At 46.5% G+C, this 27,037-nt stretch overlaps 1 protein-coding gene across 1 annotated transcript in view; it reads left to right on the forward strand.

The window, feature by feature from the left end:
- Positions 1-26,432, forward strand: part of PLCL1 (phospholipase C like 1 (inactive)) — a 193,125-nt gene extending 166,693 nt beyond the window's left edge. Inside the window, exon 6 of the mRNA XM_005490896.4 lies at positions 10,491-26,432. Within this exon, the coding sequence (XP_005490953.2) occupies positions 10,491-10,673 (183 nt within the window). The 3' untranslated portion in view covers positions 10,674-26,432. The remainder of the gene's footprint in view (positions 1-10,490) is intronic.
- The last annotated feature ends 605 nt before the right edge of the window (positions 26,433-27,037 follow it).

The raw sequence follows: 27,037 nt of genomic DNA on the forward strand, positions 1-27,037 counted from the left end.
GAGAGGCCCAAGCAGTTGTGGGTGGAAGTGAGTTTTTACTGTAGGAACAACGGATTGGGAAACTGCAATCTTGTACTTTTGAGAGCTGCAGTCTTCTTTTACATGGGTCAGATGAATTCAAGTGTCAGGTGGTGAAACCTGCGGGAGATAAAGGACACTTTGTTATGGGTCATTTCCCCAGGTACAGGTGGGATCCATTTGAGGAGAAAAGCAGAGACAAAACCAGTGATTCATGTGCTGAGGCAGCTGCTATTTATTTTTAGATCACAAAAAGAAAAAGATGGCATTTCTGATGTCAGAAAGGCGATTATATGAGAGCAGTCAGACTTACAGGAGTAAGTTAAAAATGCATATTTAGTAGCTCTTTTCTCCAGTACCCTCTGTGCTACAGATAAGATATAGGTCTGGTATTGGCAGGAAGAGCCTGACTGATAGGCTGTGATTGCTCTGAATGGTAATAATAGAGGTGATAATTGCAGCTAAGTTCTCACTCTGTTCCCTGGCTTCCCACTCCATTGGCTGGTGTATGTAGCAGGGATGCTGGTGTATGTAGCAGTGGGGAGGAGCTGAGCCACATGAAGGCACAGAACAGCAAAAAAGAGCTTTTTTTTTTTTTTTTACCTTTTCAGCCTTTGGTAGTGGTGGTAATTGAACAGCCTAATTTAGCAGTCTGGGATAAACGGGCTGGGACTGGAGGCTGCCAGCAGCAGCAGGACAGTTTCCTTTGCAGGATAGCTCAGTGGTCTGATGCTGGATAGTCTAAACTCAGATTCTCCAACCCTCCCCAGTAACTGTGGAGCTATTGTAACAGCCGTCTGTAGTAATGGCTTAAACATTGAGTTCAGTTTGGTTGAAAAGCCTCGTATTTTCTGTGGCATGGTATTGTAATGGATTGTAAATTATGCTTGTTCAGTTTCCCTCATTGACATATTGGGGCAGTGAATTTGTAAATGAATACTACCCCTATCCTGCACCACTAATTTTTGTGCTTGGCTCACTCAATTTCCTGTGTTCCAATTCCCATCCTTCTAAAAAACAGAAACAGATTTCTCACTTCCACCCAGGCCTGTTTCTGACCCCTGCTGATTTTCTCCTCCCCTCTCAGTTGCTTCCTTTCAGTAGCTCTCTGCCTGCTGGGTCAGTCAGCATTCTGCTTACAAAAATAACCCTATCTGCTCCTGTTTGTACTTGATTTCACATCTGCACTGGGAAGGCAGGGCTGGGATTCTCCCAGGGGAAACAAGCCCTGTAAGGCCCACAGGAGCCTCTTTAACCATGGCTGGCACAACGTGAGCAGAGAGGCTGGCTCAGCTCTGCTTTTACTGAACTCACTGTCCAGTCCCACCAGCAAACCTTTGACTGCAGGGCCCCAGAATGACAGGGCTGACCCCTGGGCAGGGGTGAAGCAAGTCAGAGCATTTGCTCAGGGATTCTATAAAAACCTGTTCCCTCCTACTACTTATACAGTGGTATGTGCTGTTTTTCTTTTTGCACTTAAACCTTCATGTGATTTGGAGGCTTTTGTCTCAGCTTAAAGCTTTCTGCATCAGCATAAAGTTGTTTGTGGCCTGTGCTGCTCGTGAACTGATTAGAAGCTGACTGCCCACAGCTTCAGGCATGAAGGGAGGAGGGGGGTGCCTTGTCCCATCTGGGGGAGTAGGAATAGGGAGCTTGGATGGCTTCTGCAGATTCCCATGGCCCAGTCAGCTGGTGGTGTTGGCCAGCAGCCACGGCACCAGCAGCGTTTGCAAACCACATGGTTGCTAAGGCACTGGTGCTTGTGGCAGGCAGAAGGGAGCAGAGCCTTGGGAGCTGCATGTGGCAGCAGTGCTGAAGGTGCTCTGTCCACAAACAATCTGCTCTGACTGGCACAATTTGATTTCATCTTCATTAGATTATTTCAGTTAGCATCAAGCACAGCTGCAGGTATTTTTAAAGCTGGTTATCTCCAGCAATTGAAAGGAGAGCAGTGACTGTTTGTGTGACATTGCTGCAACACTCCCTCCCTCCTAAAACAAACCCAAACCAGCACCAGGTGCATGTTGTCTTCAGTCAAAACAGAATCAGCTCAGAGATGGCCACTAAACCCTTTCCAGACTCTGATGAACTTAAGGGACACTTTGCTGGCTACACTGTGATGAAGGACATGATTTTGGTGTTAACTGTGTGCTTGCAGCCTGTGCATCTGAGAGTCAGCACAGAGGGCACCAGGGAACAAGGGGTGCCAGCCAAATGTTTTGCCTGGGGATTGCCTTTTTGCCTTTCACAGGTCTTTCATTAGCTGTAAAACATCTCTTTTCCTGCAGCTGATCTATTTACTCAGAAAAATCAAATCCAAAAAAGTTGTGCGCTTTCTGCCTCATCTTTATTCCCCTTGTTTTGTTTTTCTGGGACTCTCTGGTCCTTACAGGAGTTACCAATTAGTGCTGGTACTGGTACCTTTGAGCAATTGGGTTTTGTGATGAAAGGGGGAACTAAAAAATAAATGCCTGTATGTACAGCTTCAATTTTCATTTCATGGCTGTGTATCAAAATAAACAGTGCCCAAATTTCTTCAGAGATGTGGGGTTTTCTTAGTATTAGTTGTGCACTCCTGGGCTTCCAGCCAAGCCTATGATTTTAAACCTATCACCAGAAAAAAAGGCAGGATCCTAGCATGGAGGGATTGACAGCAATAGTCTGTACGTTTGTGGCTGTGCTTGCAAACTGTCTGCCTGACGTAGTGCCTGAGAGACACAGGCAGCTGAACTGCTCAGCACATGGCTAACATCAAATTAATGGCATTATTTCTGAAAGCAAATTCCTGCTGCAGCACAGTTACAGTCAATGTTCACATTCATTGCTTTTGACAGCCTGATATAACATAATTTAATTTAAATGCCCATGTGAGACAGAAGCATAGGCATTTATTTAAAAAACAAAAATAAAAGCCTACTTTTTTACATACATAAAATGTCTGCTCAAAGGAATAAATTAGCAGTCATACAGTGCAATTGATTTGCAAGAGCCCCTGGATTTCAGTGAAGAGCTCTTTTTAAAGATCAGTAGGGAAGACTGTAGCATGAGTGCTTTTGCCACTTAGGTGTTCAAACAAATGCTTGGTGTTAATTCCTTGTCAGGCTTTGATCAAGGGTTTGGGGAGGCACTCAACTGAATTTGAGAGCAAGCTGGCCATGTATGTCCTTCGCCTTTGTCTTGTTAGGCAAATCCTGTAAGAGAATTACAAATATAGACCCTCTTTCCTAAGTTGCCATGGCTGCACAAAGCAGTGATATCCTCATGCTGGCAAGGCCAGCAGCCAGAATCAGAAGGTTTTCTAAGTATTTGCTTCTTTGGTAATTACCTGACTGGTCTCATTGAGGTTCTCCTTGTTTGTTCAGCTCCATGTCCCAGGCTGCTCTCGGGGCTGTGTTTGGCTGTGTCACATAATTTGGGAACATACAAGTGGTGGACTGGCGCTTCTGTAATAACTGGGGAGCCTTGCCCAGTGTGGTGGAGTGGGGGCTGTCTCTTGGTATCCAGCACAGCCATTTAGATTTTAATTGCACCTTTCCAACAGCTGGAAAAGAAGGCAAGACATGGTTTAGGTGTTTTTCAAGGGAGTGCCATTCCAGCAGAGACAGATGGTGCTCCCTCTTCCCAACCATTTATGTCATGCCACATGCTTTGGGTTGATTGCTTTGCTGTGCAATGAACTGTCACCAGCCTCCTAGAAAACTAACCAGGCTCATGCAGAACAGCTCTGGAAATCCCTCTAGGTCATCCTCCCCAGTGCAGACCTTTGAGGTGAGATGCAAATGGCAAATTAAATCAGAGTAGAAGTTTTGGGTTTTGCATGGGATGGCCTAATACTGAGCAACTGTCAGATTGATATGGTTTGGGAGTTTAAATAAAAGTAACTAAAATCAGATGGAACTGGTTTTCAGGTAGCCTGAATATTGTTTTTAACACACCACATTTACATGGTTAGCATCAGGCCTCATCCCTGGGTCAGACTGCCCACCTGCAGTCCCATATCCACTGGGTGTGTGCAGCCCACGCTGTGTAATGGCATCCGAGCCACACGTGAGGTGAACGTTTGGTCTGTGTTACAAACTAGGGCCATTCTAATTTCTGCTTCCTTTGCTCATTATTTATTTATTTATTCATTCTATTTATTGTCATGTATTTATTAATTGTTATTAACTTCCTCTGTGTCCCTTTGCTGTGGGATCTGAACACCTAGAGAGATCTTGTCTCAAAGGGGACCAGGCTGATCCACTGGATCCTGCTGGGTCTTAGGGCAGGCCATTGCTGAATGCCATAATCCAAGATTCCTGCCTGCTTTCCCTTGAACTACTAAAAGACCTTTCTGCTTTTGTATGGGACCAAATTGTTTCAGAGTTGCCTTGTGAATTTTCCCAGCCACCTGGAGTATTGCTGGTGTTGTCCTCTCTCCCTTACAGCTGGCTGCACTGAAAAAGAGACTGTGCCTTGTAAATGGTACTGGCAGAGATGGCTGCTCCTTAGCTCTTGTCCCAGCAGTTGTCCTTAGGTTAGGTGCTTGCTGGCAGGAGGCTGCTGGGATGTGTCACCTTAGGGCTGAGTGTCTTGGTGAGGCAGTGAGTGCCCTCAAGGCCTTGAGTGCTTCTTGCAGGTGTGGTTTTGTCTTTGAGACTAGTGCAAATATCAGGTGCAAATGGGATTTTTTCCCCTGAGTAAGGAGTAAGCCAGTTGGGATGTACAGAGCAGTCAGGGCTGGTTCTGTGTTTCCCGGTGCTTTTCCCGGGAGAAGGAGCTTGGGTTCCTACCCTGTGCAATGACAGACAGGAAAGCCTGGAGCCAGCATCCATATGGCTGATTCATGAAGTAAATGGAGAAAAGGTAATATGAAGAATAATTTGGGTTTGATACAGAATTAGTAGGAGATAGTTCCTGTTAACTATCCATCTCCTCCTCTCTGTCGTCATCCTCAGCCTTGTTCTCCTAGGTGTCCCAGCTGCCGGCTACAGTGCATTGAGCAGCTCAGCCCTAGAGCTCTGACTTTGGTGCTTGGCACAACCTTAGATAATTTCATTTGGTTTTCTTTGTGTAACCTTGTGTCAAAACTGCACACAATAATCTATTCCACAGCAGTTACGCCTTGCTGCTCTTGCTTACAGAGATTTAGCACTTTATATGTAATGGGGAGTGCCTTTCCCTAGGCGGATGTTTTCTTTTCCATACATCTCAGATCTGTTCTCTGTGTGATATAATTGATTCCCAGTTGTTTCTTTGGGAAATGGGAGAGAAGATCTCTGGTTGTCAGTAACATGCTGATATACCAAAATGAGATGCTCAGTTTGATGTCTGAAATCACCAGCACATCCTGCAAAATGTGATGAGTCAGGCCCCAGCGAGCACTCGATCTGATCACCTGATTTATTCAGTGTCAAAGTTGTTGCTGCTTCCAGCCAGGTAGAAATAAGCTCTTGCATTTGGTTTACAATGGGTAAGTGAGCAGCTGTGTCCGAAACCCAGACCTTAAATGATACACCAGTAGCACAAAGAATGCCATTTAAGTGCCATCTTTTATATTTGTGGCCTTTTTATTTTCCTGTTAGGAAGTGAATTTCTGCTGTGCAAGGGTTTAAAGATAAATTGGCAAGTTACATTTGGACTCTGCTTTTTCTGTGGTGTAACTCATTTTTGCAATCTTTTATTTTCAGCGTGTGAGAAGTGATTATAGCTTTGTGTCTAATCTTTGTGTACAGTAATTTTTCATGCCAGGATGTGCATTATGATCTCTGTCACAGACAATAAAGCAAAGCTGTTGACAAACTCTCTGCAGTAATAATGAAAAGGGTGGGTTTTTACAGTCTGCATTGATTCAGCAACACTGTTTTTGGAGTAGTCTGTTCTGAAATGTGAATGTATCATAATCAAATTCAAATCAATTGTTCCCACATTTAGCTTTGAAGGATGCATGGAAAAATATCTGCTTTTTGTAATAAGTTTAACATAACAGTCTGATCTTTTCATTAATGATTTCCTACCCAAGATTACATTTTCAAAGCCATATGCAACCATTTAATTGTGTGCCTCCTTATTAATATTAAACGCAATTAGTCCTACTATGACACTTAGAAAATGCACCCCTTGCAGTAAATGCTGCCTCCACACAGAGTATCCCAATGTGAGAGCAGCTCTCCAGCATTTGGAGTCCCTTGGCACAGATTGTCAGTGCTGTTGCTGTGCCTGTGTTGCCTCTGAAATGTGGAGTGGCTGTTTCATTTGACTGTGTCTGGCTTTTTCAACCACCCGCTGGTATCCACTGGCATCCTCTGGAGATTTTACTTGGTGATTAAATAGTAATGAAAGAGCTTGACTCTTTGAGAATAAGTTAAAAAATAACAGTAATATCACGAGCATGATGTGGGATGGGTGTTAAAGCCTCTGTTATTTGTTTGTATTTACTCAGCCCTTGAGGATTGGAGAGAAAAGCTCCCATAATGTGCTGTCAGAGAATGTGTCTGCTCAGGAGATAAGCTGTTGTCTGCTTTAGCAAGCAGCAGATTAGAAAATGGCTTTCACAGCTACTGCCTCAGCCTCCCTGCAAACACAGCCAGTTTGGAACGCCAGGAAAGCCCCATTGCTCAGCGTGGGATTTTCTGCTTCACCAGGAGCAGTGCAAGGTGCTCATGTGGGCACCTGGCAGTGCAGTCACTCCTGCATGGGCCCACTTCAGGGTGCTCCTGCAGCCCCTGGTGCTGCTGTGGGAGCTGCCAGTGCCAAACTGGGGTCCCTGGTGCTGGGGGTGCCACAGCCTGGCCTCTGTGTTGCAGGTGTTTCCTAGAAATCACAGAAACAGTCATTATTAGTGTACATGCCCATATATTTATATTTTCGTAGAAATATACATGCAATGTATAGAAATAAATAATATTGTGAAGTTGAACACAAAGTGGTGCCACTGACCAAACTCAGCTTTCATTTCCCAAGCCCCAGAGTGAGTTGCTGTTGGATTTAGAGCTGTCATCTTGACTCAAAAACTTTGGTATTTGATTTGAAAAAAAACCAACTGAACCTACAACTACATGGAATTTGTCCCATCTGTAGCCATTGCCAGTGTCTGTCTAGAGCTACTTGTGCTTCTTAAAGCCTTTCATGGCTTGTCACAAGAACTGAACAATATTTAAAAACCATGTCAGATTATGGGTTTTCTAAGCTATATTACCCTGTTAAGGTAAAGACTTAGAATCTTGCAGTTGCTTGACAAGCTGCATTATTTGTCCTGTAATGTTAATTTGTGCTGAGGCTCTGCAGTTATGTGTAAGAAACCTGACTTTTAATGTTCCCAAGGCTAAATGAAAATGGCCCCTTGATCAGTTTTTGTTAGAACACTTGATCAGTCTCTTCTGGCTTAATTCACTGTCCTGCCAAAGTTTAAACTTTCTCATGAGTTTTTATTTTCAGAAAGGCTGATGATACCAGTAGCAGAAGGGAGATAGATGGATAGATGTTGAGGTGGACTGTCGTGGTCTCAGAGAGGCTTTGTTTGTAAGTGTGAGCAGGATGGTTCTGTGCACAGAGATGCTCACAATGACTGGTCTGTGAAGGTTGTTTCAATGCAATCATGCTTGTAAAGTTTACTCTAGCTTCTATCCAGTATTTAGTTTGTTAAGGTGTTGACACAATTTTGCTGACATTCTTCTTAAGTGGATTATGCTCCCAGCCAGTTTTCAAAGCAAACAGATGGCTCTTCAAACGGAGCATTGCACACAGATTTTTTTTTTTAATGGTGTCTCTAGAATTATGACAGCTCTGTCAGAGAGGGCTAGTTTGTCGTTAATTTTCTCATGACAGATGATTCAAAATAATTTTTGCTTCTTCATATTGCTCAAAGGAACCAGCTGTTTAAAAATAAAAATCACAAGGAGACTAAGACATAAATCAATTGGTCTGTATATGAATGGAATTGCACTATTTTGATAAGTCCACTTCTGTTTTTAGATCACTGTAAAATAAGAATGTCTTCAAAATATTGGAAGTATGCTCAGGCATGTGTTTCTTCTTGGAACCCAAAGACATGTTGTGCATTGCCTCAGACAGAATCTGTAATCTGAACTGCCTGTTTACTCAAATGTGAAATCAGAATATGTATAAGGGACAGTGGGTGGCTTGGCTCTTTCACGTGGGGTGGGAAGTCCCTTGGCTTCTGTAGACTTCAGGTGAGAGTCTTGGCAGGGCAGACTCGGGCTGCTGTCCCCAGGCAGTGCATCTAATCCCAAATAGTGTCTGTCCTTGTGTGTCCCAGTCCCTGGACAAACACAGTTTGTGGGCCACCCTGAGGAACATTTCCACGCTTTGACCTCACCCTGCAAAGAGGTTGCTTCTTGCACTGAGGGGATTTTTCTGTTCTTGGGCATGCACACACAGTGCCAGGTTTTGGTTTGGAGAGGTTAAGGCTGCAAAGCATGGTCACACTGATTTTTCCCTATTTGATGGTGAAGCCTTTAGTGTCCTTGGTCCTGTGTGCATAAGAAGTAGCAGCCAGGGGTATTTCATCCTAAACCCAAACTATTTAAAACTGCATTTGTGCAGTTTGAAGAGATGGAAGATGTATTGAGGAGATAGATTGAGAACCCATTCTGGTAACATTATCATGTTGTTAATGATAGGTACTTTGTTCATTTGTTGGAGTTGTCTCTGTCACTACACACTGCCACTATTCCTGTGCCATTTGCAGACAGGGAGGGACACCAAGGTGGGCTGGGTGCTCCAGGCAGCCCTGGGCTCTTGAATTCCTGCCTCCCGTCTTTAACCATAAGCAAAACCTCTGACATAGAAGTAAGTTCAGAGCTATGAAAAATATCTGCTGCATAATTTATTCTTGTTTTGTTTTTTTCTCACTGTGCCTGCTGACTGGATCCCAAGCTCTTTGTCTGTGTATTCCCAGATCTGTCATGCTGCTGAGACACAAATCCCTTCAAAAGAGCTTCACAGCAAATAGCACAGAGCTGCTCACACAGTCCCAGTGCTTTTTGTTATTCTCACACTGGGTTGTATTCCCAGCATCTGGATGGTGATTTGCATCGTTCAGCAGGGACAAATTTGTGACACCAGGAGATGAGGCAATCGTGTTCTCAGGCACAGGCTGCCGTCCCTGGATGACGTGGTGTCCCACGTGGTGTTTACCAGTGCCGCAGCCTTGCAAGCCACCATTGTTCCTTGGTAGTGAACATTGTGTGCAGGGGTTCAGACCCTGTGAGTCCAGCGCCAGGCACTGGCAAAAAGGGAACTGTGCTCATCACTGTAGGATAAATCCTTCCTCTTACCTCTGGGGAAAGGGAGAGCAGAGATGCTCCTGCTGCTGGAAGGTGTCACACTGTGACTCATCCAACACATCTGATTGGTTTGGAGAACCCAAGGAGGGGAAGTGATCTGTCACCCCTCCAGTGAGCCCAAGGTGCTGCTGAAGTGTCTGTTGTGTCCTGTGAGGCCCCCAAAGTACCTGTGACTTGCAGGTGGTCAGGCTGGGTGGCAGGAATCTGAGTGTGACATTTCAGTCAGTGGAGGTTTTCCTCATGAGTGTAACCAGCTGCAGCATGTGCTGTACTTCAAGCTGTGCTTGGGGTGACATTAGGAGAAGAGGAGCTCAAGTTCTTACTGATACTGAGTTTTAATAACCAGATGCATCTCCTGGCTTTTATTTATTTGTATCCTGTAGCTCCAGAACCTTGTTGCTTCATGGCACTTGAGATATCAATATTGCATAAATATTCATTTTGCCATTTCTGAACCCCAACTCCTTAATTCAAATTTCATGTAACACAGTTTTCCTGATTGTTACAAACTGGATTGATCTCCTGTTAGTTACCTCACGTTGACAGGCTCTGAGAAGATACAGAAGCAGTGTGTTCATGAAGTCTCATTCCCATTTACCTTCCTGAAGGTCCCAAACAAAATGGTTCAGGAGGCTTCACTGGAATGCTATGGGATGATGTGTTTCATATGGGCCCTGCCCTGCTCAAGGAGGGCCCCAGGCTGGGTGTCAAGTCCAGGTGGAAGGAGGGGTGGGTTATCAAGGCTTCTCAGCTCCTGAGGGGCCCCTGGCTGGGAACACACAGCCATTGCCATGGGGGATGTGATGCCAGGGAGCAGTGGCCTGGGGAGAGGGATGCCATGTGCCATCAGTGCCCTGGCCCTGGCAGGACCTTGCTGTTGACTGTGGAAGAGGGAATGCCTTCTCCTGCAGCCTCCTTCTGTTCAGGGTGACATTACCTCCCAAGGCTGGTGGCATGGAGGTAGGAGGAGTGTGGTGTCTGTCCCACCCTGTCCAGTGCTGGCTGCTGCCTTCCTCACTGTGCTGGCACCAAGTTGCAGGAGGGGCTTCAGTCCCATTTCCAGGGGGCAGAGATGGTTTGAGATGGGACCTGGACCTGTAGGGACACAGGAGCAGTACTGCTGCTTTTGGTCCTGAGCGATGTGTGCAATCCCTGACTCTCTCCTGCATGTCTGTGCATCCCCAGGGCCAAGGAGATCTCCTGAAGAACGCCAAGAACGAAGCCCTGGAGAACATGAAGCAGATCCAGCTGGCGTGCCTGTCGTGCGGACTGAGCAAAGCTGGGAGCGGGCAGGCCGATGCCAAGGCAAAGCGGGGCCTGGAGGCAATACAGGAGAAGGATACTGGAGATGAGAATGGGAGGCTGTGAGAGAGGGAGAGCTGCCACATTTGTCACAGATTTCAATAAGTCTAAACTATTTTTTTAAAGCATTTAAAAATTCACACAGGAGTGCCCTCTACAGGGTGTGATAGTATTAAAATCCTCACAATGTCAGTATTTTAATGCAGTTAATTTATCCAAGTTAAACTCTGGTAGTGAGATTTCTAATGAAGCCAAGCTGTCTGTATGCAAGTGCGTGTGTGTGTGCGCACATGCAAATCCTGTAGACACCCTTTCATGCATTGCATTAGCCATTTGCTAATTTATTCCTTTGTCATCTTTGCCTAGGCTTATTCATTCTGAAGATCAAAACAAATTGAGAGCACTTGTATCAGTTTTGGGCTTTACTTTACTCTCCAGCTTTTATCATTTTACTTATAGATTATATTACTGTTACACTGTTCAAACAGACAAACCACAACAAATGTCACTGACAGCTGTTTTTGTGAGGACAAAGCTGATGGTTTGCTGCAGACCCTGAAGGTGATTTTTAGTGAACAATTACAGCCAAGTAAACAGGATATGAAATTATCAGAGTTGCTAAGTAGATTAGCAGTAGATTTGAGGTGTATTTTTTGCTGAATTTAGCAAACTGCTCTTCAGGATTCACCCAGACAACACATACTAACATAAGAACTAGCTAATTCAGTTTATTCCAACAAAACATTGCTACCTTCCTTGTATATGTGCAAGACAGCTACAGTCTTTGCTGATAGGCATTAACTTGAGTAGTAATGACCATAGCTAGTCAGCCCTGTAATTATGGGGAGAGCTGTGAATACCCTTTGGTGGTCATGAACGCTGAAGGTGACCTTCAGGCTGTTCTGGAACAGCCAGTGGTGCCAGTATTAAAAGGAAGGTTTTCCAGATTTCACAAAATGTGAGCTTTAGTGCAAGATGTGTGAGAGGTCAGGCCTTGCTTGCCACCTTCTGAGTAGATGTTGGAGCCAGCTGGATGAAGCAAGCAGGCTCTGGCCTAATGTTTTTGTGGTTGAAATCATGCTGTGCTAGAGATTTAAAAGCAGGGCTGAAGAACTGCTACAGGTGTAGTGTAGAGAAATAGCTTGGGGAAAAACAGGGTGGCAGCATTTTTGTGCAGCAGTTACAAATATCCTAACGCATGTCATGTGTTTGGGGAAGTTCTGAGAATTGGCTGCCTCTTTGTGCTGCTGTGGAAAGGAGACACAGAATGTCCCGGAGCATCCTCGTCCCTCCCGATGTCCGGCCCACGTGTGCTCACAACATTCATTTCAATTGTTTAAGTACTGTGCTTGAGTGGAATATTTGTGTTATCTTTAACAGGACTAAGTGTTTTATGGTTATAAAAAGACTATATTTATTTAAAGCATTGCTTTTATTTTTAAAAGCTACTTTTTAAATTAATTTGATTAACAAATATGCTAATTTTCTGAACTTAACAAAAAGTAATTGCTGAAAGTTTGATCATTGGAAAATCTTATATAGCTATTGTGTTAAGTTATTTTTGACTTCTTAATAACACTATTATGTTCATGTTGCACATTACTGAGAGAGTAAAGCTATGAAACAACTTTGACCCATGATTTTGCAGTGATTTTACATGAACCTGGATAAAGGTGGGTTAGAGTGGGTAAGTTGCTTGAGAGAAGGTCCTGCTCTAACAGCAGCTTTGTTATTGCAAAGGTTATAACTCAGGTGCCTTAAATACCATTTCAGTAAAATTTGCAGTACTTGTTCAGATCCAGCCTTAAATGCTCTGTTTATCTCTCCATTGGATTATGAGTGTGGATTCAGACTTCGCTGAGGTCTGGAGAAGTGTCTTTTCTGTTTCAGGCAGGGCATAAAGCCCACATCAATGGTGTAAGTGTACATGTTCATGTTTTGCCATCTTGGGTTATGTTTGTATAAAAACAACACTTGGCCTTCACTACTTACAGTTAGGGATGATGGGAACTGTTACCCCAGCATCATCAGCTGCAAAGGATCAGCCTTTGGAAAGCATCCCTCTCAGAAGGGAGAGTTTGCTTCAGGAAGGGTGAGTGGCTTGCCTCTTGGTGCTTCATTTAAATCTAGAAATATCTTGATTTTCTCAAAGGGCTGTCCTAATGTGTCTACAGGAACTGCTGGCAAAATACCTTCTCTGTGTTAGGAGCAAATGAACATGAAATTACAGAGAGAAGGGCTTCTTTCTGTGCTCACATGTAGAGGGGGTACTACATGGCTCTCACTCTGGATCATTAGGAGAACCCAAAGTGGCTGCATGGAAGTCCCATAGCATGCACACACACCTTTCATACCATGTTTGGCATTCATGTCATGTCCTGTGCCAAGGTCACACATTCTGTGCCAAGATACAGGAGCAGAGAATTTGGGGCACCCTGCGTTGCCCTAGGCACTTGGGACTGTTTGTGGTGCTGGCACCCAGAACCCCACAGCTGGAGCAGCTCCACCCTCCCTCCTGCACCAAGAGAAGGGCTGGCAGCAAAAGCTCATCTCACTTCCTCTGAGCTCCTTTGAAATCACTGGGAATGGAAGTGAATGATAAAGTGCCAGTTGGTGTAATGAAAATTCAGCCTTGAGGGCAAACACATGGAAAAATCATATCCAGCATCAGCAGCAAACACACAGAGGGGACTGAGTGCCTGGCCTTTTTGGGAAGTGTTTCATGGCATGTCTGGCTTCTTGCAGTGGAACAACAGCCTTCTCTGGGCCCTGTGCTGGTGTGATTTGCCTGATGTCCCACACAAATGGGTGGGTATTATCTGTATCACCTCTGTGGGAGTTATGCCAGGAAGGTGCTACGGGCATTTGCAGTTGTTTACAGCGTAGTTGAACAGCTGGAAATCAGAGAAGCTCTCAGGGACTGGTGTGGGGAGCTGTCTGTCAGAAGGGAGCACAGGAATGAATCTACCTGAGTTCACTCTGCCACTGAGTCCTCCATCTTTACACTATTTGTTTTCACTGTCATTCTCTCAACTGTAAGATAAGACTGATGATGTTTTCCTTCCCAGGCACAGATTAATTACACATTTCTGGAAAACCTTTGAGATTGTTCTTGCTCTCAGGAGGACAACCAGGCACTGTGACACCAGTGTCTGCCAAATCCTTCCACTGCTGGTGAGCACAGGTGAGGCAGCAGGTGTGGGATGGGCTGAGCCACCACACAGTCACCACTCCCAGGGGCCTTGGTTCCTCCAGGGATCAGGGATGTCTTGTCCACGTGCTTGTGCGTCTGAGCCCACCAAACCGCACCTTGGTCAAGTGTGGCAGAGGGGCAGCCACCTCTCAGGTGTTGAATTCCTGCATGTTTCCCAAGCAGGGATGGGGCAGGCAGCTCAGAGAGGCCCTGGCATGGGGCACAGGGCTGCAGTGGGACCTGTACATGTGAGGGGGACACTGGGGCCATGAGAAAAAAGATGGATGCAGAGGTTTCACTTGGATTTTGCTGCTTATATACATGCATGAAGGAATCCAGCCATGAAGCAGGGGAAGAAGCTGAATTAGTCCAGCTGTTCACAGGCCTGATTAGTCTTAAATCAGCAGGAATAGTTTTTACCAAATTTCATGTGCAGACATGCAGACCAGCAGGACTTGACCCTTTCTCCTCCCTTTCCTGAATTTGGGATGACTTAAAGCACAATGCTCTTCCACTGCTTTCATTTTATCATTTTTCATGTATTTAGTTCCCTGTTTTTAAAGGGATAATGCAGCTTCCCAGTGCAAAGAAGGTGAAAGTTTTGTTCCTCTTTCTGAGAGTCATCTCCTAAAATAGATTATCAGATAATTGCGTACATAGAGAGCACTTTCTTGTAGGATATGCCACCTCTCCCATCTCTCTGTTCAGTCTAAAACATCAGGTCATAGCCTTCTTGGCACTGGTCCCACGCCTGCAGGGTTAGACAGCAGCCTCAGGCAGGGGACTGACTCAGGAAGCTTCACAAAAACAGGTGAGGGGGTCACAGGAGCAGTGTCTGCAGGCCTCCAGCACTTGCTGTGGGGCTGAGCATGGTGGCCCTGGCTCATCTCTCAGCAGCAGTAGGTGAAGTACACATTCTATAAACCAGGATTTGGTTCTTTTTGGACCCTCTCCCTGCCCTAGGGAGGCATGAAAGTCCATCATTACCATAAGATGGTGCCAGCGAAGCTGTCTCCAGATTGGCACACCAAGCAAAGGGCAGCTGGGGAGCCCTGCTGGGATGTGTTTCACAGGTCCAAAGCCTGAGTGCTCTTTGACACTGTTCTGGCATGGTCCTGGCAGGTTGCCTTTGCACAGTCTCAGGCTGAGCAGTCTTGCATTTGCTTTCCATGGCAAGTCCCTGAAAAAATTTTTGCTTTTTGAAGTGATGTTAAGGGCTTTGTGAGTTCAGTAACCGAGATGTGACTGACCCAGCCAGAAATGTGATGCAAGTTCTGTCTCACCAGCTGTTTCTCTGCAAGAGAGAGTACTGTGTGAACATGGCCTTGATCAAGCAGGTCATGTTTTAAATGAGGATGTTACACTCTTCCTGATTATTTGAAACACTTTATGAATAAATTGCTTTTGCAGAAAATACTCATGGAGTAGTTCCAAGAAAACACGCAGACAACAAATTCTCAGCAGACAAATCTTGAGCAGGAGACAGTGTTATGTTTGACAGCTGTTTGCTGTGCACAGTCCACACCACCCTCCTCTGGGAACTGGGAGAAAAATGAATGATTCCAAAGGCAAGTTTGAGTTATTGATGATGTTAGAAGTTTTTTCCCCTGTTAAGTTGCACAGCAGAGACTCATTCATTTAGAAAGACATGAATATAGTAGAATTGGGAAGCAAATGTGAGGCCAAAAGTGTGCTTGGAGAGGAGGTGGCATGTTAGGTGTGGGGCTGTGCATGGGGGAGCACTGGGTGAGAGCCCAGGAGGAGCCTTCAGGCCCCTGCAGAGGCAGAAAAGGGCTGCTTGGCCAGGGAGCAGTCTGGTAACCAGTGGGGCTGGTTTGCACCAGCAGAAGTTTGCAGAGACCTCAGTGAGGGCTGGAGGTGCTACAGGAATTTGTCCCATCCCTGACTCATGGTTTACTGAGGTGGGAGAAAGAGGATTGATCTGGCTTGTCTGGAAGCACGTATGGAGGCTAGAGATTAATTATTTGTGTGCTTCTTCAGATAGTGTCTGGTGAACAGGCTACTCATAATGCAATTAAAAACAAGATAGAAGTTATGGTTTGGAGAGCAGGAGCTGCTGTGATTGTTTATGGTGCTGATGGATGGAGAGGGGAGCTTTGCAGTTGCAGCATGAGTGTGCCCATTGTGGGGAGAAGCTGCTGCTGCTGCCTCCTGCCCCTGGCAAACAGGGCAGAGTAGGGGCTGCTGCTGTGCTGCATTGCTGGCTCCTCCCAAGGTGGAAGGTGAGTGTGCTGAGGGGCAGAAACAAAGCACTGAAGAGCATACCAGTATTGGCAAAGCCATTGCTTGCTGGTGTTGATGTACTCTGCCTTCAGGATTCACCAGCCCTGACTCTGCTGTGCTTTGCTGCTTTGCAGCAGCCTTCCTGCACAAGGTGTTTCCCAAGCCAGGGCAGCACAACTAGAGCTGAGCTGTGCCACCACCTCCCCCTTGGACATCTGGTTTGCTCCTTTTCTTTGTGCTCCTTGATGGACTCCTGTTTTTATGGAATCTGAGCAGCAAGAAGGAAATGCTTTTGGGCCGGGCCGGTGGGCACCCAGTCAGTGACCACAGGGACCCTTCTCTGGGATGTGTGGGCTGCCCTGGGCAGGTGGCAGCTCCCTGTGGGGCTGCTCCCTCAGAGATTGCCTGGTGCAGCTGTTTTTAGGAGGCTCAGATGAACCACAGCAAAGCCAAGCTGTAATTTCCGCTGCTGTAACTACTGTAACTGGTGCTATAACTACTTTTTGCTGGTATCTTGTCTTTAAGTGACTGGTTATCCACACAAACTGCTCTGCTGATTCCTAGTGAGACCCATCCCAGCTGCCCACTGCCTTGCCAAGGCAAGCAGTGTGTTGTCCCAACTCCTGAGGGAGAGGGGGCAGCCCTGTTTCAGGGCTGCTGTTAGACTGTGGTGTGGAAACAGAGTTACTCTGAGGGATTTGATGCACTGGCCATGAAAACCATGTAGAGGTGAACACCCACAGGCAGCTGATGATGTGGCAGGGCACCTTTGTCTGATCAGCTAAAACATTTTGGAAGGAATAGAGTACAGAATTGAAATGTCATCAGAGTAAACCAAAAATGCTGACTCCATGAGATTGGCTCAGGTTTGCAAACTGTTTGAGGTTGGCTTGTAGTTGCTTTGAGGCACACGGCCCTTAGGGCAAGCAGAAGATGGTCCTGTATTTCTGGAAAGCCTGCTGTGGTATTTAGGGTCTGAGCAGAGGCAGGATGTGTGCAAGTGACTGCCTGCAATCCAGGCTCGGGGAGTTGGCAAACCCAGGTGTCTTCTTAAGTTACTGATTCTAACTTGATATCTCTTAGCAAGGTGATTGCAATTAACCAGTAGCTGTGAGTCAGTTGGAATTGCCCCCTCCAGGTCTCAAAGAGATATGTGAAAACTGACATCATGGTTTGTCTCATTCTGTGCATGGAGGCTGTTGGCTGGGATTTTTTTTTTGTTTGTTAATGCTTAAAGGTCATAATTACCATCAAATGAGCACAAATATCCACAGGAAAAAATGTTTTTACTGGACATCAAATTAAGGGTAGATGAAAGTCCCCAGTGTGGAGTCAGATGAGAGCATTAATGAAGACAGAAGGATATCAGTTTTGATTTCTCTCATTATTTTTGTGAATTTGGATCTGAAAATTGACTGAATAGTATTTTTTAATGATGTGTATGGAAAGGATGCTTAGGCCTGGTGAGGAATTTTTATGGGGTAGCTTTACACCATAGGGCCTCTGGATCCCAGCTGTACAGCAAGGAAAATACAGCTCATGTGTCCCAAGTTCCTAAGGGAGCCCATAGCTGTAAGCCCTGCCCTTTTTTCTGGCAGGTGAACAGAGCACAGACAATTCTCTGAGCCACATCCTGGAGAGGCTCAGCTGCATCCCTGTGTGGTACCTTCCAACCACTGAGAGCTCCTCAAGAGGGGCCAAGGGGCTCCTGCTCAGAGAAACTGCACAAACAGCAGCATCTCAGCGCCATGGGGAGAGCAGGGGTCTGCTGAGCCCTGCCTGGAGCAGCAGTTCTGGGCATGGGCTGCTGGCCTTGTGCAGGGCAGGTTTTCCTGGGCAGCTGAACCCTCTATTGTCAGTGAAATAGGTAACTTTAGGCAGCCGTTTGTCCCACCTGGTTTAACTGTGCACTTATCCCAACATGACTGTTTTATGCCATGTCTTACAAGTATTTATAGTGGAAACCTTTTAAGGGAAACCAAACTTTTAACTGCATAAAAGAGAGCTGGCTGTGACAGCTTGCCACAAGGTGTACACTTGTACAAGGTCTCGTGATGTATCTCTATGGTCATTTGTCAGGTTCTTTGAAGAAGAAAATGCAGGGAAACTGGTGGGGATTCAGGTTACCCTGCAGACATAGGGGCAGATGTTTGCATGTGGCTGCTGTTTGCAAAGAACAGTTTTGTCATAACAAATGATTGAATCATGCAATGAATTTGCACATCTTCAAAACCAAAGGATGAGGAGAAGAGGTGGCTTTCAGTCCCACAGCCCTTGTGCTCACTGCCCCAGGCACTGGGGCCTGAGGTGGACTGGGGCTCTGCCATGGGGGGAGCAGCTGAGAGAACCCCCTGTAACAAATGCCAAATACTCCTGTCCCAAGCAGGTGTCACTGAGAAAGTCACAGGGAGGAAATGGAGACCTGCCAGGAAGCTGAAGTGCCAAATCTTGTTTTGTGTGGTACTAACATTGCAGCCTGGCCTGATGGTAACACGAACAATAATCTGCAAGTTACTGCAGTAGGTACAATGACAGTTTCCTGACATTTGGGAGGTCAGCACTGGGGATCGTGTGGTGTCTCTGCTTTCCCACATAACATGTTTCAGCCCCCACAGTGAGGCAAATTAACCTATTTCCTTGAACTGGCAATGCTTTTCTAGCATGAATCCTCTATTTCCTACTTCACTGAAAACAGTTGCACCTTCTCCTGGGAAAGGGAAATTGATTGTAAGGAGTTCAAAGAACAAAAGCTGAGCAGGTGGCTTTCTAGATTATACAGTTTTCTTGGCAAGAGCTGCTTCTCTGAGCAATGTGCCTGCCTGCAACAGAGAAACACCAAGAGCACTCTAATTCCCTGGGACAGAAGCAGCAGCAGCTGGAGAGTGAAGGCTCTGCAGAGTGAAGCTGAAAGGATGAATCTGTTTAACTGCACATCCCATTAAAACCGGCGGCTGGACGGAAAATTGCCTCTAACGGCATCCAGAAGGGCTAAGACGTCAGACAGGGATTTGGGGCGGTTGCCTGTGTGATTATGTGTGCCAGAGAGACTCAGTGTGGAGCACAGCCCTGCCAGAGCTCCTGCCAGGGCAGGGTCAGCCCTGGAGCAGGGGCAGAGAGGGACACAGGGCCTGGCACGTGCCCTGCTCGGCACTGGGGGGATGCACGGGCGCAGGGAGATGCCAGAGCGGGTGAGCAACCCCTGAGCTCACTCTGTACTTTAGAGAGTGAATGTCTTCATCTTGGAAAAGGCGCCTCAGTCCTGTGAGGTCCCTGCTGAGCGCCTGGTTTGTGCCAGATGGCAGTGGCATAGGCCATAAAAGCTCTGTTTCTGTAGTGCCCACTCAAGGAAGGGAGAATTTTGTCCTCTTTTCCTGGAAGAGCTCCTGTGGGACTCCTGGACTCCTGTGGCTGGGACTGTCATTATTTTATTGTTTATTATTTTAACAGTATTGTACCCTGCCATGTTTCTGCTTCCTGCCTCCATCAGGTGGGGCAGCTTGTGCTCCCTGGACACATGAGGGACATGGAGACAGCGCAGAGTTTGGCTGATGGGGACCTGAGGTCAGTGGCAGAGCAGGGAACCAAACTTCTCCCCAGGAATGTAGAGCAGCTCTTTGCCTTTCCCATGCAGCCCTGTCCAAGATAAAGCTTTAACTGCAGGGTTAAGCTTTTCTTTAAGACAGATGACAGAGAGATGATGAGGGATAAAGGTAATTAATGACATCAGTCTGTCTTTCAAATACAGGTTGTTTTGTGAGTGATTGGACAGAAACTTCTGAAAGCAGAATTTAAGCAAGCATAAGATTAGTAAGGATTTCTGCCTGGTAGCCTAAATCTGATGTCTTTCACTTAGTAATCCTTCTTTCAGGTCAATGAATCTTCTTTTAAGAAGGAAAAAATATAAGTTATACAAGAGAGTTCAAGAGTTTCACTTATCATGTGAAAGGGATTTAGAGCTGTTTCCAGTGTCTAAACTGCTTCCACCATTTAAGGGAACCTATGCTGTTATCTCGGAGGAAGCCACAGAGACATCTCCTCTTATGCTGTGCTGATGCACATTATGAGGGTTGCCCAAAAATGCTTCATTTACAGAATTGTCCTGGTCCCTTCATACAGTGGTATCTGAGCTTATCCTTTGGGACAAAATCACATACTTTTTTTCCTCAGAGATTGTTCTATGTGGACACCCCAGTCTGCACAGGCTGCAGGTCAGCAAACTCTGTGTGACTACTCTTTGCTGCAGTGGAACTGCCCGTGTATCACAACGATGGTGGGAGTTTTGTGCTGAAGGGGAGCACAGAAGACCAAAGGTTTCCTGCAGCTGAAGCACATTCCCACTGTGGGTGGGACATCCCTGCAAAGGGCTCTGCACTGGCAGGTGTGTGCTGAGAGCTGAGGGCTACATGTGTGAGGTGCCTTGTGTGAGCCTGTGGGAGGATGGCAAATGGCCTTCATGATTATGTTCCACTTCCCAGTGGAGGAGGTGAGCCAGAGTTGGGTGTCCTGTGTACCCTCACTTCATGGAAAAGTGGCTTCTTTGACTGTAGATGAACTGACAGAAGAGAAGCTTTGTTCTTTTGAAGTGCAGTAGTATCTCCCTTTGGTTTAATGGATGGCTACAGCTGAGCAATGGAAAACTGGCAGCAAGGTGAGAGAATAGGCCAGTTAACTGAAATAAAGAAATTCCAGCCTGAGAGACTGTGTTTTGTCAGTACAGTCCCTCATGCTTTGGTTGAGCGGTATGGCAGTGAGCTTTCCCAGCTCATCCCCAAGGCAGAAATTGTAGGGGGATAGAATATAAGGAAATAAAGAGAGTGTAGAAAGTAATCTTAACCCTAAGGGGTTGCAGCTGGGCCAATTATCAAAGAGTAGGAACAAGCCTGACTTTACCAGGCCACAGCTGTAAGCAATGAGAAGAAGATGCTATAAAAGAGTGGGGTGGCTGGGTGAGAAGGGAGCTGGAGTCAGGTGGCTGCTTTGTGAAGAAGAGTCAGTGCTCTGAGGAGCTGCCGATGTGAAGACCACAAGAAGGTATGGAACTTTTACTATTGGAGATAACAGTGTGGAACCCCTGCAGTGAGATGACAAGAGATGATGTCAGTCTCCACTGGGCAGTCAGCTGGTGCACTGCTGAACTCTGGGTGGCCAGGTGAGCACAGCAGGGTATTGCACAGTTAGTCCCCAGCAGTAAGTGTGCTGATGTGCTTTCATCACCCAAGTCTTGCCAGAAGGAAAAGAGGAGCACAGAGGTGCTGGCTGGTGGTCAGGGCTCTCTCATTCACCCCCACCATCCTCCCTGTTCCCAACCTCTGGAGGAGCTGAGGACACCCTGCCAAGCCTGTCCATCATTGAAGGGTACCACCTCTCCCTCACAAAAATATAGCCACTGAGGAGGCTGCAGCAGAAAGAACACAGCTTGGGGACCTGAGCCAGCCCATTGTCACAGGGAGGGATGTGACTTCCTGAGTGCCTCCGTCTCCTCTGGCACCAAGGTGAGGGCAGTATCTCCTATGCCTCTAACAGGTGAATTTGGCTGCTTCCCATGGCCTCTGGAGAACAGCTTTCCTTGCCTTCATCTCGGAGGGAGGTTGGGAATAGCACAGATGCACCTCAGCCTAGGAAGCCTTTCTCTAGGTTTTGTGGGGAAGCACATTTCTCAGCCTGGAGTTTCTGGGTTTTGTACATTGTTTAGCCCAACCCACTGCTGAGCTCGCAGCCTGTCCTCTGTTTGCATGAGCAGCTGAGATTTTCTGTGCTGAGTGCCCTCCCAGCTCTGAAGGGGCTGTTTATCTCTCTGCTTGCTAAGGCTTTTGCATTGTGGTTTTTTCTGAAGCAGAGTTTGGTGGTGCAAACCACTCTGTCACTGCTACTGAAATTGAGGCAAGCTGGAGAGCCCATACCACATACACAGGTAAGGTGGTGAAATGAGCCCTTTCTGTGACCTGTGTCAAGAGAAGTCACAGGAATTGGTTTCCTGTGAAACCTGGTTTCCTGACAATCATGAGGGTGTGTGAATGACTGCTGAATAACCAGGAGGGAGAGAAGTAGGGACAGGAAGCCTGGTGCAAACACAGTATATTTCTGTGGGTAGTAACTTGTGCTGTGACTGTGTGGGAAATAAGGAGTGAATTTCTCACCTCGACTTCCAGACTGTACAGTTGAAGCCTTCCTGGATGAGGCAAAGCTGAACAAATGTGATTTCTTTTAATCCAGCCTACCTTTTTATTGTACTCTGGTGCAGACATGAAACAAGTTGTACACCACTGGCATGATCTTCAGCCTGCTAATTTTTTCAATATTTATTTTACATTGTTTCAGATGCATTTAAGGGAATATAATTTATTCACCACCCATCTGGCATCTTTATCTAAGCTTAATATTCATCTGCAGTTTGAGTAAAATGAATATTTCACGCTTTAAACTATGCATGTACATTATGTATGATGCCAGCACTGCTGCCATCTCAGGCTCAAAGACCTGTGCAGTTACCTGAATCTCACACATTTTTTGGTGTTACCTATTAGAGGATGGGGAACTTTTGCTGGCCTGCCAGAAGCCATGCCTGGCTGCAGCAGACTGTGTCCTGTAGGATGCAGAGGGCGAGGCTGGCAGAGCTGACCTGTGCTGGGAACTTAAGAGCTTTCTCCTTGAACAAAAACCATGAGCCTTTTGTTTTCCCTTCAGAACACTGGGCTTTGCTACTCCTCTTCCACCTCCATTTTCCCTTGGTTAGCAATTTCCTCACTGTGCTTTCTGCGTTTTATTCTCCCCTCTCCCTTTCTTCCCTTCCCTCCCGGTGAGCACGGTGCTGCTCCCTGGCAGTTGCCATAGAGATAACACCCTTATCTCTGTCTCTGCTTTTCTCTTCTGCCCCTCTGGCAGAGCCAATTGCATCATCCCAAATGTGCCAGCCTGCCCTGCTCCCTGCCACATGAGCAGGCTGTCCTGCAGAACGATGAGCTGAGTACCCCTGTCCCAGATGGATGCCTGAGCCCCTGGATAGTGCTCCAGGCTCCCAGGAAGTTGCACTGATTGGTACAGTGCAGTGAAGGACACTGAATCTCCAAGGAGCACTGTGGCAGGAGTGGGCCCAGAGTTCCTACTGGCTGTTCCCAGCTCTGTGCCTTGAAATCTCGTGTGACTGTCAGCCACATGCAGCTGGGCATGAACGGTGCCATTTTCCATGGGGAGAGCCCCCAGTGTCTCAGGGTCAGCTCAGAGTTGGTGTTTGGGGTCCAAGGGCAGCAGAGTCCCAGTTGTTTAGTCCAGGAGAAGTCCTGTGACATTCATTATTTTGGGAGGCAGCCCCCCACTGTCAGCCATGTGTGACTGGATGCACGTGGTGGCCCTTTTCCATGGGAAAAACTCAATCCACCTTCTGCCTTCACTCTGCCAGAGGCCCTGATCTCCTTGGTGCGCTGGCCAGAGCAGAGTGCCAGTGCCTGTGAACAGTGGAGTGCCATAAACCCCTGTTGGGTGGGGTGTGCAGCAGAGAGGCAAAGGAGGAACCAGGGGCATCATCAGGGTCAGTCCTTTCATTTCCCTCCCTCAGTGGCCTGGTGTGAGTTCAGGTTGCTGCCATCTGTAGCTGACTCATAGCAGCACTGAGTGCTGATGCCTGGCTGAGAGATGAGAGGTAACTGGTTTTCCTCCCAATCTAATCTCACACCCCAGGGAGAAGAGATCATGTGGAAACAAAGCAAAGTGCTGAGAGTTAGTGTCCTCTGCTGACCTCATGAATATGATTATCTGAATGGATAACTTTTACTTGGCAGCTTTGTGCATGCTGTTCTGGGTTCAAAATAATCAATATGCCTTCAAGAAGCTTATCCTAAACCCTTCTGACAAATTATTAATAGAAGTAATTTGAGCAGTCAAACTATACAGAAAACTTAGACTTTTTCCTGTTCCAAAGCTTGGTTGCTGGGAATGCAGTATACAAGGTAACAATTTTGCCTTACCCTTCCCCAAAATGATTTTCTGACAGAAGAGAAGCTTTGTTCTTTTGAAGTGCAGTAGAAATAGCAGCACAGCCACTCCAAACTGAGTCTAGATTTGATCAGGTGCAGATAGATACGTGGAAGAGTCTGTATTTTCTTCCTGTGTTCACAGACATTTACAGGAAACGTGTCTTTCTATGGCAAAAATGAACAGAACAGCAGAGAACTTTGAAAAGTTCAGAAAAGAGAATGTATTTGAACAGTTTCTCAAGCACTGCAGGACAAAACCAGTCCTGCTTCCACCTACATTGGAATGAAGGAGGATATTATGAACTGAGTGATACTCCTAATGTGCAGTACCAGTTAATTGTTGGGTGTTCCAGAAAATATTCTCTTTGTCACCTTCAGTAGGGCACAGGGGATTTGACTAGGGGTGGAATCACAGAGAGATGACTGTCTTCCCTGCAGAGACTCAGATGGAAGAAACACTTTGACAGGGTAAATTAGATGCAGGACAAAGACCTTCTGATCACAGCTGGTTTCAATGGGCTTATTTGAATGGGAAAGCTCTGAGCTGAGGGCAAACTTTGCTGATGAGTCAGAATTGTGTGTTGCAGTGAAGGAATTGTAGGGTTTTTATTTTCAGTACTTCTGAGATTTCCTGTTCCCTACTGACACTGCCACTAAAATGTTAAAAGATGTGAGGGGATGGAAAACAGTCCACTTGTGATGTTTGCTTTCCTGCTGAGCAGCCACTAGCAGAGCAATTTTCCCAATTAGTTAGAACCCTAAGAAAATTTTGCTGCAACTTTGTAAAATCTGACTCTGTTCTTCAAAAGAGGAAGCATAGCCTGTAGAGAACACACTGACTTGGCCCTCTGAAGCCTAAAGCTGAATTTGAGAGATCTCATCTTGTTTTGGACAAGTGCCTTGTCCACTTCTTAAAAATTATACTTTTCTAGTGAGGCTGGGCTGTTCCTGTTGCAAGTTCTTCCTGGCAGTGGCAGTACTGTGTGTTTGAGGTCCTGCCACCACAGCATCTTGATATTGTCTGGAGAATTCTTGCTTTAACTGTAGGATACCTATACAAATTGAAATGTGGGATGTGGAAAGTACAACACTAGTTCATATAAAAATGACTTCTGTCATCAAGTTACTCTCCAGGACATTGGATTGTGGGTCAGGGCTATTCAGCTGTTTGACAACTGTCTCTGCCTCAAGATTTCAGGCTTTACTGCTTTTAAAGATTGCTGCTTGTCCTGTGGCTGATGGATGAGTGTTTTGGGTCTCAACCTGTCGCAGCAGCACTTCTGAGACACAGGACTGTAACTATGAAATAGTAAAAAGTCACTACTTTCTCCCCCTGCTGACTAGAGGAAATAGATCCAACAGATAACAGCTTTGAGATGAGCCAGATGTGGATGTGTTTTCCCCAGAACTGGAGCCTCAAGCCCTGTGTTTCTGGTCCCAGCAGCTGCACATGTGCACATCCCCTCTGGGTGGGTGACCTGTTCTCCCATGGAAGCAGCCATTGACTCCAGAGCCTGTCTGGTTCCTGGGGTGGCAGCAGCCCCATGGTGGGAGTGACAGTTTTAATGTCACAGCACTGCTGAACCATGGTGCTGAAATAAAACCAAAGTGGCTGAACCCAGTGGCTGTGCTGGCTGGGTGAAAGATGTTCCAGATGTCCTGAGCACTGTGTAATTTCAGAAATACATCTGCATTTCTTCTCCCACAGTATTCTGAAAAAAGCTGCAGGGCAGCAGCAGGAGACACAGGTGGCCAGCAGCTCCAGCACACCCCAGTCCTAATGGGAAATCTAGTCTGAGCACATAAAAATCTGTCTGTGTGCATCTGTGTCAGAAGCAGACACTGAATTTTTCACTTCTTTCTCGTGCCAGAGGGGCTGCCTGCGCACCTGGCTCTCCATGAGCATTAGGAACTCTCTGGGGCAGCCTGAGCACCAGCTTGTTGAGGGCTTGTTTTGGGAAACTGGTCATGACCTCACCTTTGTAGGGCATTGTGCCTGCGGTGTCACTGCTGTCACCCTGTGGTGCCCATGGACAGGGCCCAGCACAGCCCTGTGGCACTGGGGTTATCCTGGCTGGCTCAGCACGCACAGCCCTGTGGTGCTGTGGATATCCTGGCTGGGCCAGCATGCACAGCCCTGTGGTGCTGTGGTTATCCTGGCTGGGTCAGCACACACAGCACTTTCCTCTTCCAGAGACAGATCACAAAGCAAATGAGATGAACGTGTCCCATATTAACACATCATCAGTAACCAAACATACAAAGGAAGAAGGTGGTGACTTCAGTGGAAGCCATCTGAGTGAAGCCAAAGGTGCTTATAAATGTCCACTTCTTGCCAAGATACTGTTTGGAAAAAAAAAAAAAAGGTTCATTTTGAACATAAGCTTGACCTTGCTTTAGGGTTTGAGAATCCCAGAAGTTTTTGTGTTTGTTTGATTGTTTGTTCCTTCTTGCACTGATTTCCTGGCTATTTCTGCTTGAAAGCTTTACTGGACTGCAGAGGAGAGCATATGTGGCCCGAAGTTTAGAGTCCGACTAGCTGAGGGTGAAAGGCCGACGCCCCTCTGCAATTCCTGGCCAGCACCCTTCGGCGTCTGATGGCCTCGGGCTGTGCTGGCTGCGGACTGGCGTACACCGCTGGTATAGGAGAGGAAAGGAGCTGACCATTTCCCGGGGGTTAAACATCGGTTTATTGAAGGTGATGCGGGATCCAAACACGGGGAAACCAACCGGGAAAAAGTTTTTTCATAGGGGGTGAAAACAGGATTATAAAGGAGGGGGGTGGGTACAGGCGGAGCCAATCGGGAAAGGTGAGGGGATGAACTTCACAGAACTGACACTCCATGGAGACCAATAATCAAAAGGTAAAGGAGGTGTCCTGGGACCCCAGCCAGCCACCATCTCCAGAGAGGAGAAGGTTCTCGAAACCTGGGAGGAGAAAGGGAGTGATTGACTGGACAGGGAGGAAACAACTTTCACTTATAAGGGAAACCAGGGGAGGAGCAATTACATATCGGCAACTA

Source organism: Zonotrichia albicollis, chromosome 10 (genome assembly GCF_047830755.1).
Source record: "Zonotrichia albicollis isolate bZonAlb1 chromosome 10, bZonAlb1.hap1, whole genome shotgun sequence".
Taxonomy (NCBI): Eukaryota; Metazoa; Chordata; class Aves; order Passeriformes; family Passerellidae; genus Zonotrichia; species Zonotrichia albicollis.